At 44.6% G+C, this 11,283-nt stretch overlaps 1 protein-coding gene across 1 annotated transcript in view; it reads left to right on the plus strand.

Annotated features, from left to right (window-relative positions):
* The window catches only part of LOC148183452 (homer protein homolog 1-like), a 123,852-nt gene extending 114,745 nt beyond the window's left edge, over positions 1-9,107 (plus strand). Inside the window, exon 4 of the mRNA XM_088061482.1 lies at positions 8,919-9,107. Within this exon, the coding sequence (XP_087917608.1) occupies positions 8,919-9,107 (189 nt within the window). The remainder of the gene's footprint in view (positions 1-8,918) is intronic.
* The last annotated feature ends 2,176 nt before the right edge of the window (positions 9,108-11,283 follow it).

Below are 11,283 nucleotides of genomic sequence, written 5' to 3' on the forward strand. Positions count from 1 at the left end.
CTATTTGCTCATTTACAAGCAAGAAGTAAGGGAGGTATTCCATTTCAGCTTGGATGTAACCCTTGACTGCAGAAGCAACTGCAGCTATGAGGAGATCAGGTCCCTGAGGCTCTGCCTTCTCCACCTGCACTGCCACTGGGTGTTTCCCCCTTCAGACACTTGGAGCTGACACCCATCCATCCTCTGGCCAGGGGTGCAGCTGTCATCACATGCTTCACAGATAGAAAGGCCACAGACTTTGACACAAAGCTGCCGTTTTATACCTGTTACCCTTGACTGCCCAAATACATATTCTATATGGCTCAGGTTGTTTCTTCTTGTTAGCCAAGATCTCCTCATTGTAAACATGAATGTATTCATTAGCTTTGAGGGTGTTGTGGTTTACTGTTTCTATTCCTTTTAAGTTTTAAGCCTGTTTTGTGTGGTGGTGCATATTTCTGGGAGTTACGTGGCTTCTGTGTAAACCCTCCCTGCAGCTGTGACGTGTTTTTCCCTCCCTTCCCTGTCCCTGAAGCGTTATCCCATTGGTTGGTGTTATATGTCCCCCCGCCCCTCTCCCGAGGTTTGAAAAAGCCCGGGAAGGAGAAACCTGGCCTCTTCTCTCCTCTGGAATCCAGCCAGAATAAACATCCTCCGTTACCTGGAGGGAGAAGCAGCACTTTTTGGTCTTTTTCTTGGTCACGAAGGATCTCCCTGAACCTCTCCATCGACTGAGCTAATGTGGATTACATCGAGGGGCTAAGGGACGATCTCTTCGGGTGGCGACCAACGTTGGGGCTTTAGATCCCCTCGAGAAGGCTGGAAAACACCCCACGGGTGTTCTAACAAGCCTAGGTACTGTCACCTACCCTGCAGTTTTACTGACAGGGGTCGGGTTGGTAGCTCGGTGGGTACACGAGTCAACTCGGACCGAGAACCTTTTTCTTTTCTTCGAACACCGCGCATCCTTCAGGAAACAGGTACTGGGGGGGGCGCGGGGGGTGAGGGAGATCCGGCGGTTGTTGTGGGGTTTTTGCGAGGCACGGTGGTGTGGTGTGGTGCTGGTGCCAGAGCCTCTCCCCGGTATCCGGACCGAGGGAGCCCACGTGGCACTACACGTGGTGTGGGGGGGGGTGCACCAGCGGCGCGTCCCGGGCTCCGCGGTGGGTTTTAAACCCGGACCGCAGTTTGGATCTTTTCTGCTTTTCGGAGGAAAAAAAAAAAGGCTAGACCAGCCTGTGTAGTAAAGCCTTAAGATTGGCCATGGGTACTCTTTTGTCTACACAGGAAAGGAATAAATATTCCCTTATTAAGAATATTTTAAAGGCTGGAAATATCAATTTCTCAAAAAATAAGCTGAGGAAATTAGTAAAATGGGTTTTTTTGCATTTTCCGGATTTGAATGTTGATTCCCTGCCTGACTGGGAAAAGGTTGGACAAGCCCTTATTATGCAAGTTGAATTGGGGGACAGCACAGCTGGGAAATACCTCCCCCTGTTCCTTTTAATTCGGGAAACATTTCTACAGAGGCAAAAGCCTCTGGCTTGCTCTTCCCCCTCCCTTCCCTCAGCCCCCCCGTCAGAGGGTTTGTCCCAGGCATTACAGGCAGACAAAAACTGCCCGTACCCTTCCCTCTCCGCAGAAAACCCCGAAAAACATAGCTTTAAATCCTCCCTGCAAGGAGGGGAGGGGTCAGCTGAACTTACTCAAGAACACATGGCTGAGAGCCAAGATGGCGCTGGCCACGTGTTACCTGGCCACATGGCGAATCCCCCTGTGTATCCCCTTTCTCCTACCCATGATCCCTCCCACCCACCGGTTCCCGCCCCCAACCCTTATCACAACCCCTTTGTTCCCCCTGACATTCCACCCTGCACCACCCCCCAGCCCTGCCTGGCCCCACCCTATGACCCTGTCCCCCGAGGCTGTAACCCTATCCCCTATCCCTCCGGCCCCTGTCCCGCGGGGAGGAGGGGCGGGGAGGGAGATAGTTACACCCTTTGCTCCTGCAGAGGGGCAGGGGGAGGGGTGTCCCGGCACTGCTGCCCGATGGGGGGGTGCCTGCCTACCGGGCCTGGAGTGGTGGGGCGCGGGCCCTCTCCCGGCTCCTGCGGGGGTGGGGCTGGGTCTCTCCACAAGCCCGGTGAGGGAATGGGAACCCCGGGGCCCGGCGTGAGGGGGGGCCGCCCCCTGCCCGGCTCCTGCGGGGGAACAGGCACCCCGGAGCCCGGCGTGGGGGGGGGCGCCCCCCCCCCCGGCTCCTGCGGGGGCGGGGCTGGGGGCTGGGCCGAGTGGGGGGTGAGGGGCGGGGCCCCTCCCAGTTCCCACGGTCCGGGGGGCGGGCCCGGGACCGAGCAGGGAGGTGAGGTTGCCTCACCACATTCCAAAGGCCGGTGTGGTTGTGCTGCTGCAATATGCCCTGATGGTCCCGGGGGACGCCCCGGGGGATGGAAGGGTGGATCCTCTCAGCCTGCCCCCACTGTAGAGCCACATGGTGCCCCTGGAGGGTGGGGGAATGCAAGCCTTCCCGATATCCAGGCAGGACAAGCCTCTCCCCCCTGCCGGTTCAATGCAACTCCCGGGAATGGAGAACAAAGTAGTTGTGACTCAGCTTTTTTCCCTACTGCTGCTCCGGTTACTTTTACTGGAACAAGACCACAGAATCGTACTTACAAACCGTTTTCATACCAAGACAAAAAGGAAATTTGCAAAGTACAAAGAGAATTTGGTCGTAATAGTGAAATATTTAAAAGCATTGTTAAAACAACACTAACCTCAAATGATTTAGTTCCTACAGATATTAAAGATCTTTTTAGGTGTTTGCTTACACCATCCGAATTTGAATTATGGGAAAACACATGGAAACGATTTCTGAAAAACATACTGGTGGAATCATTAAAAACTAATCACCAATATGTAGATTTATTAAATAATCCTATTACTTTAGAGCATTTATGTGGTGAAGGAGTATGGGAAAAACCTGAAGACCAAACTAGAGCATTGCCAAAGGCTGTGATAGATAAAATCACTACAGCTGCAGAAAAGGCTTTCACCCAGCTACCTACAGCTGACGCTAAGGGCAGTTATATCAATGTAAAACAAATGCCCTCAGAAGGATTCCTGCAATTCTTAGACCGATTAAGGGAACAAGTCTCCCGTCAAGTAGAAGACCCTGTGGTACAGGCAGAGTTAGTCAAGGAACTTGCTCAGAGAAATGCTAATGAATCTTGCCGTAGAATTATTTTAGGTTTACCTATGGATCCCCCTCCGACCCTTGCACAGATGTCAGCAGTCTGTGCAAGGAAAGCAGAGATGTTTTCACAGGAAAAGAGACCTCCATGGACCACCCCAAGACCTGTTGCTGCCGTTTCATCTGAGACAAGGAGTGAACAGATGACATCTGACCAGCAACAGCGGATTTGTTTTCACTGCAGAAAACCGGGACATTTTGCTAAAAACTGTCCTTTAAAACAACAGAAACACACGAATACCACCTTGCCAAAAAACTTACATCACAGCGCTTATCCACTCAGCGTGCAGACATAAATGAAGTGGAAATGAATCTCTGTCCTTTAATAAAAAGGGGGGAGGGGGGTGAAAAACTGCAAAAATATAATTGTGAAAATCGTTTGCCTAATAAGGTCTGGCAACCGCAAAAGCGATTCAGACTTGTAACTTCTAAAGCTTTTTGTTTCAGATCTGACCGCTGGACTGTCGTGGGAGTAGATTTGCAGGATAATTCACAAGACCTGGCTGGACTGGATAGTAGGTATTTTGTTATTGGAGACACAGCACACACACCAATAGAGATTGAGGTGGCTCCCATGACAATCACGGGAGACCTAACACACCTCATTCTCTTAGCTAGGTGCCCCCAACCACCTTTCTATGTAGATAAAGGGCAAGTAATAGCCCAGGTAATCCCTGTTCCAACAGAAGTCCCAGTAGATGACAAAGCACCGGGAGTCTACTGGGCAGAAGTAGTGGGTGAAAACAAGCCCATTATGGGATGCAATTTAACACATAAATCAGAACATCTCCATGTAGAAGGGTTAATTGACACTGGGGCAGATGTGACCATCATACCGGAAAAGGTGTGGCCCTCACATTGGGACCTACAACCAGTGGCAGGGAAAATACAGGGTGTTGGAGGAATGAAACTGGCAAAAATTGCTAGAGATATCATCCAGATCGAAGGTCCGGACGGTAGGATAGCTAGTGTCCGACCTTTTGTTATTGACTACAAGTGCCCCTTGTGGGGGAGAGATACCATGTCGCAGTGGGGGGTAAAACTAACAATCCCTGAGACACCTCAGGATTTTTGATAGAGGCCACTGTAGAGCGTCCTGTCCAAAAATTATCTTGGCTAGATAATGATTCAATTTGGGTGAACCAGTGGCCTCTCAGCAAACAAAAACTTGGGGTGCTAGAAAAATTAGTGGAAGAAGAATTGGCTAAAGGACACATAGTAGAAACAACGAGCCCTTGGAATTCCCCGGTGTTTGTAATAAAAAAGCCAGGGAAAGATAAATGGCGTCTCCTTCAAGATTTAAGAGAAATAAACAAAAAAATACAGGACATGGGATCTCTCCAACCAGGAATGCCATCTCCAACCATGGTACCGCAAGATTGGCTACTGGCAGTAGTTGATATTAAAGATTGTTTTTTTCAAATTCCCCTGCATCCAGAGGATGCACCAAGGTTTGCCTTTTCCATTCCCACAATTAACCGGGAAGCTCCAATGAAACGGTACCACTGGACAGTTCTACCTCAGGGGATGAAAGCCAGCCCCTTCATCTGCCAGTGGTATGTGGGGTCTTTGCTGTCCTCAGTGCGTGCTGAAAAGAGAGAGGCTATCATTTTGCATTATATGGACGATATTTTAATATGCTGTCCCAATAACAACATACTGAAAGACACCCTTGACCTAGTGGTTAAAGTTTTAACCTCTGCAGGATTCCAATTGCAGGAAGACAAAGTTCAAAGGATGCCACCTTGGAAATACCTGGGCCTGGAAATTACTGCACGGACTGTTGTTCCACAAAAATTAGAAATTATTGGTAATCCTAAAACTCTAGCAGATCTTCATTCCCTATGCGGGTCACTAAACTGGGTCAGACCATGGCTAGGTCTCACAAATGAGGACCTGAGCCCCCTACTCAATTTATTGAAAGGGGAGAGAGAATTACTGTCTCCCAGGGAGCTGACTCCAGAAGCAAAAACTGTAATAGAAAAAGCACAAAAGGCCTTGACAGAAAGACAGGCACACCGCTTCAAACCTGAGCTGCCTTTCAAATTTATTGTCCTGGGGAAATTGCCACACCTGCATGGGTTAATATTCCAATGGGCCGAGGGGCAGAGAGATGCACTCTTAATCATAGAGTGGGTCTTCCTCTCCCATCAAAGACCCAAAACTATCACCAAGCCACAAGAGCTGATGGCTCAGCTGATTCAAAAGGCCAGGGCAAGGCTGCGGGAACTGGCAGGCTGTGATTTTATGTGTATTCACCTCCCAGTCAGGCTCTCTGGAGAAGGCAAAAACTCCCCTGAGAGACTGACCAAAGAGATGTTTGAGCATCTGCTGCAGAGCAATGCTAACCTCCAGTTAGCTCTGGACAGCTATAGTGGGCAAATTTCAGTTCATGCACCATCACAGAAATTGTTTCATGAGGAATTCCATCTCATTCCTCGTGAGAAAAGGAGCCGAAGGCCACTCAAAGCGCTCACAGTGTTCACTGATGCATCTGGGACATCCCACAAGTCGGTGATGACTTGGAGAAATCCACAGACTCAGCTTTGGGAAGCTGATGTTGAGTTTGTGGAGGGGTCACCCCAGATAGCTGAATTAGCTGCGGTCGTGAGAGCCTTTGAGAAATTTTCAGAACCGATTAATTTGATTACTGACTCAGCCTACGTAGCAGGAGTGGTGTCCAGAGCGGAACAGGCAGTTCTCAAGGACATTGAGAACGAGCATCTCTTTAGATTGCTTTCAAAACTGATTTATTTGGTTTCAAATCGAGAACAACCTTTCTATGTGATGCACATAAGATCGCACACCCCGTTGCCAGGTGAAATCGCTGAGGGGAACCGGAAGGCTGATTCCCTTGCTGCCCCTGCTGAAAAGGTATGTCTCCCTGATGTGTTTCAGCACGCAAAAATAAGTCACCAGCAATACCATCAAAATGTGCCAGGACTGATTCGTCAGTTCCAGCTGACACGGGATCAGGCTAAAGCCATCGTGGCTACCTGTCCCAATTGTCAGCTCCAGGCAGTGCCATCATTGGGCATCGGGGTTAATCCCCGAGGCCTCAAGAGCTGTGAGGTGTGGCAAACAGATATCACTCACATCCCCAGTTTTGGCCGCCTCAAGTATGTGCATGTGAGTATTGATACATACTCAGGAGCGGTGTATGCCTCTGCTCATGCAGGAGAAAAGTCTGTGCATGCTAAACAACACTTAGTGCAAGCCTTTTCCGTATTGGGAATCCCTAAAGAAATTAAAACAGATAATGGCCCAGCGTATAAATCCAAGGAGTTCCTGGAATTTGTCCAGCAGTGGGGAGTGGAACATAAAACTGGCATCCCCCACTCCCCCACAGGTCAGGCTGTAATCGAGCGTACACACGAGACGCTCAAACAAGTCCTAGCCAGGCAAGGTAGTGAAGCAGTGTGGATGTCTCCCCAACAGAAACTCTGTAAAGCTCTGTTTACCATTAACTTCCTAAACTGCTCATTTGAAAACATGAATCCTCCTGTAACTCGGCATTTTAACAGTGGTGATCAGTTTAAATTGTCACAGCATCCACCGGTTTTAATCAGGGACCCTGAAACTTGGCAAACCAAGGGTCCCTATGAACTTGTCACCTGGGGGCGAGGTTATGCGTGTGTATCCACCCCTTCAGGCCCCCGATGGATTCCTCAGAAATGGGTAAAACCTTTTGTTCCAAAGAATCCAGCACCAGCAAGAAGAGAAGAGAAGCAAGTGGCTGTTGCTTCCAAGAGAAGACGCCGCTGAAGAAGAGCAAGAAGAAACCTCTCTAGCCTCTGACCTGCATACTGTAACTGTGAATATGTTTTTAAAAAATTTGTTTCCTTTTTTTTGGAAATAACCTACCTCTTACTCAAATCCATGTTTCTCATTTTTGTATAACAGAATAGGGTGAGGTGTTGTAGTGTATCTAAAAATCTTGGTACCTCCCAAGGGTAAAACTCACCTCTGGTTTGTGTAATGTGAGTTCCTACCTGAAAACCTTCTTTCCCTTCCCCCTTCCCATTGGCTGTGACCTCCCTGCATCCCCTAATCACCCCTGCCCCCTGGTATAAGAGATGAGACCCAGAGCATTTCGGTCTCTCTCTTGCCCCGGATGGACGACAGACAATAAACCTGGGATTACTCCAGCAAGTTTGAGCCTCCTGTGACGTCTAGATACTTTGAGTCCGTGTTGTATCCACTCCAGGACCCCCTCGGCCGCCTGTGCCTTGAGATGAGCAGGCTCTCACCACGGGGGGTGGGACAGAGGGGTCCCATCGGGGAGAAGGATTACAACAGTTTTGCTCTTGTTCAAATCCATATCTCACAGAAAAAAAAAATAGTAATTTTTTAGTTACTGGTTTTAAACCACAACAGAGGGAGACAGAAAAACTGTAAAAAAAATAGTGGGAGAGTGTGAAGGCAGAAAAAAAGCTTGTGCTGGGAGGAATGCTGCCAAATTGTCCAACCTATGGCTATGTGAAACTAGTTGCTGTAAAAACTCAACAAGCCTATTAAAGCTTTGTGACCCAAAGCCACTGTAAAGGTAAGTGGTATTTAAAAATGTTAATGTATGTAAATATAAATTCACTATGCATATTTCCAGAGAATGACTGTGCAAGGTGCATAATGTACTAAATATACTGTCCCTGTGAAAGTGTTTTTCATAACTGAAATTATTCAATGCAGCATGAATTTAAGACATGCAATAAATGGGACAAATAACAATATGCTATTCCAGACCCACATGGCTGCTGCATTAGTAATTTGATAAAAGACTGTTTTGCACAAAGCAGAGAGAAGCTTTGACCTCCCTCCCATCATGTGCAAGCCAAAGTAGTTAGGAGTCCCTGGAGGCAGCTCTCCCCTCCTACTGGCTGATATGAGCAGGCTTTTCTTCGTTATGAATGAGAGCTGAGGTTGCTTAGGATCAGATCCCCTCAGCTATGTGTAACATGATGCTACTTTGCCTTTCCACCCACCAAATGGGAACAGCTTGTCTGTACAGCGCTGGTGGCTTGGTGCTTTCCCTGCTCCCACAGCTGCAGTACTGCAGAGCTTACACATGGGAGCTCTGAGGCACAGTGCAATGAGACAAGATATTCAGCTTGCACTTGATGCTTTAAATTTTTACAATCGATTTCACTTTGACATCAGTCTTGCTAGTTTATGTTTCTGTCTTAATTTTCAGAGTGAAAAGGCCTGTATTGTGGGACAGGAGTAAGGTAGTATTCCTGCATCTATAAAGCAGTATTCTTCATGAGCTTCTATATAAGACCATTTAATGAGGACTGTATACTTGAGCAATTCATGTAGTCTAAATAAGGGAATACTTGAACTTAGGCAAACATCTGAGAAGCTTTTTTTAGTAAGTGGCATATTTCTGAATGATAGAATTAATAACTTAGCTGAATATCATCACATCCATTTTGCACTGACTAAATTTTATCCCTGTTCAAAAGTTTCTGTCCTTCAGATGAATTGCTGAAAAAATGGAGAAAATTATAGCACATATACAGTCTTAATAGCAATTTGGATTCTAGTTTTGTCTTAGTGAAACTGTAAAGGGTCACAGTCACAAATTGTTTCAAAAACCAGTTGACAAAAACAACACATTAATACCAGCAAGAGGTTATACTCTTTTCTGTTTGCAAACAACACATTAACTTTTTATGTATTTTCTCTGAAGGAAGTAGAAATTCGAAACAAAGACCTGGAAAGCCAGCTGTCTGATCTAGAGCAACGTCTGGAAAAAAGTCAGAACGAGCAAGAAGCTTTTCGCAATAATTTGAAGACACTTTTAGAAATTCTTGATGGAAAAATATTTGAACTAACAGAATTACGAGATGTTTTGGCCAAGCTAACAGAATGCAGCTAAAGAAAATGGGATTTCAGTGCCAATCAGGTTAAAGGTGCACTGTCTCTCTTTGTAGGACTGTGGTAGGCTCTGCATCAAAATTGCACAAAATTAGAAAATGCTCCTCTGAGAGTGCTTGTTTTAAATTTGAGTCATATTTCAATGTAAGATTTAGAACTCGGTTTGTAGTTAGTTGAATAAAAAACAACAAACTTGAATTAAAAATTACCTCCTTGTACATTATTTGCCATAAATAACTTAAAGGATATTAACAGTAACTGAATGCAATCCTTTTCAAATTATCAGTGATGGAAGAATTAGCAGTGTATGAGGTCACACCTTTTTGTGATAGGTACAGTATAGGTTATCTGCTGTTTTATTTATTTAAGATATTTAATTACTGTATTTTTTGCAAGAACTTAGTGATGACAACTCTGTATTTTATTGTTCTTAATAATTTCTCAGGATACTTTCCTCTGTGGATCAGCAATGCCATTACCAATTTATTCTTGCCAGGAGTGAGAGAGAGTTGCATCTTTAACTGAAAAAAAAATTACTACAACTGCTTGTATAAAGTTCTTCCTTTTGGGGGCTTTTTTGTTAGCTGGTTGGTTGTTTTATTGGTTTGTTTTTCCTTGTTTTTTTCTTGTTTATATACTTGTTTATATATATACTGGAAGATACTGTATTTCTTTATGGAGCTTTCTTTGATGTTTTGCAATATTATCCAATGTAAGGTTTACTTTTTCATATGAATTCTATGTAATTATAGTGAGATACTTGTCGCTCTATTAGGAACGGCGAGAAGAGTGACACAGACTCTCTAGGAGTCGATCAGGAGAATTTCTCTTAGTTTATTACTTCAGGTCTTTTTTATAGACTGATACGTGGAAAGTACAGAAAGGAAACTTATTGGTTAGCAAACTACTACATCACCATCATTGGTCAGTGGGGCATACACCCCTCGACCTTCTCCTGCAAAGAAAACAAGGAACAGAAAAACAGCACCTGCAAGGCTGTTTTCTGTCTCTGAGGATTGTTTTAAATCCTCCTTATGAATTCTCAGGCCACTTTCTCAGGCAAGACTGAGAAACTATGCGGCCTGTAATTTCTACAGGCACTCTGTTTCAGAGTTAGCATCCACAGATACTATCTTCCACTTAACTATATTTTGAAGCCAACCAATGATGGCAAGTGAGTCCCGCAGGAAAAAAAAAAAAAAAAGTCAAAAAAGCCCTTGAGAATTCTAAATATAAAATTTGACATGCACAGATAACAAGAAATAGCCAATTGTTTATTTTCTCCAAGAGACTTTTTCAGCATGTCACATGAATTTCAGGTTTTGTGAATAATAACTTATAGGGAACATTGTTTATTACAGACTGCATTAAGGGCACAGATCTATTGCAAGGGATTACTCATACAATGAACTAATCCAGGCAAGAAAACTGTTTCTAGAAGTTCTGATGCCATCACAAATTGAAATGGAGATGCATTAACTCTTATGGGCCTCCATATCACATCTTTAGCGAAACTACACCAGTGAATATTCTGAACTGTTAACTGAATGCTTAAAAGCATTAAATAAATTCTGCTCAGTGAGCAGGTTTTAAAGGTGTTTTGATGTAATTTGAACAGTTTTGACAAACGTGCATTTCTTTATATAACAGATTTCTTAAAAAAAATAAAAGCACTTTGAAAGGTAGGTCAGGTGTCATGTTCCTTGCATCAAAGTACTTTCCTGACATAAACTGCTTGTAATGTTCAAGAGGGCTTTTTTAAAATGTATGAATGACTGTCAGGCTTCAAAGTTGAAAGATGCACTGACCTTTGTTTGCTCCCTAAATTAATTTGGAAGTTAAACATGAAATCTAATTGCTTATTAAATTTGTACAACACTATTTTCTCCACTTAGATTGCTATTTAAAGCTAGAAAAGATACATTTGTTTTTATGTATGTATTGTGTGTATATACCATATAATGCATAAAAGTTCTCATTTATATCAGAAATACATTCTTTATTTCTAAAATAGTGAGTTTTTTTCTTAACCAGTAATTTATCAGGTGTCCTCTGACTAGTCAGGAAAATTGTTTAAGGCAAATGCTAAACCATGATGTATTATACTGTATGTAATGTACACAATGTTTAAGTTTTCTCCATATTTTTAGGGTATTTTCTCAACTACTTTATTTATT

This window comes from Pseudopodoces humilis, chromosome 12 (assembly GCF_049639895.1).
Source record: "Pseudopodoces humilis isolate 2021_Gansu_Grassland_sample_001 chromosome 12, ASM4963989v1, whole genome shotgun sequence".
Lineage (NCBI taxonomy): Eukaryota > Metazoa > Chordata > Aves > Passeriformes > Paridae > Pseudopodoces > Pseudopodoces humilis.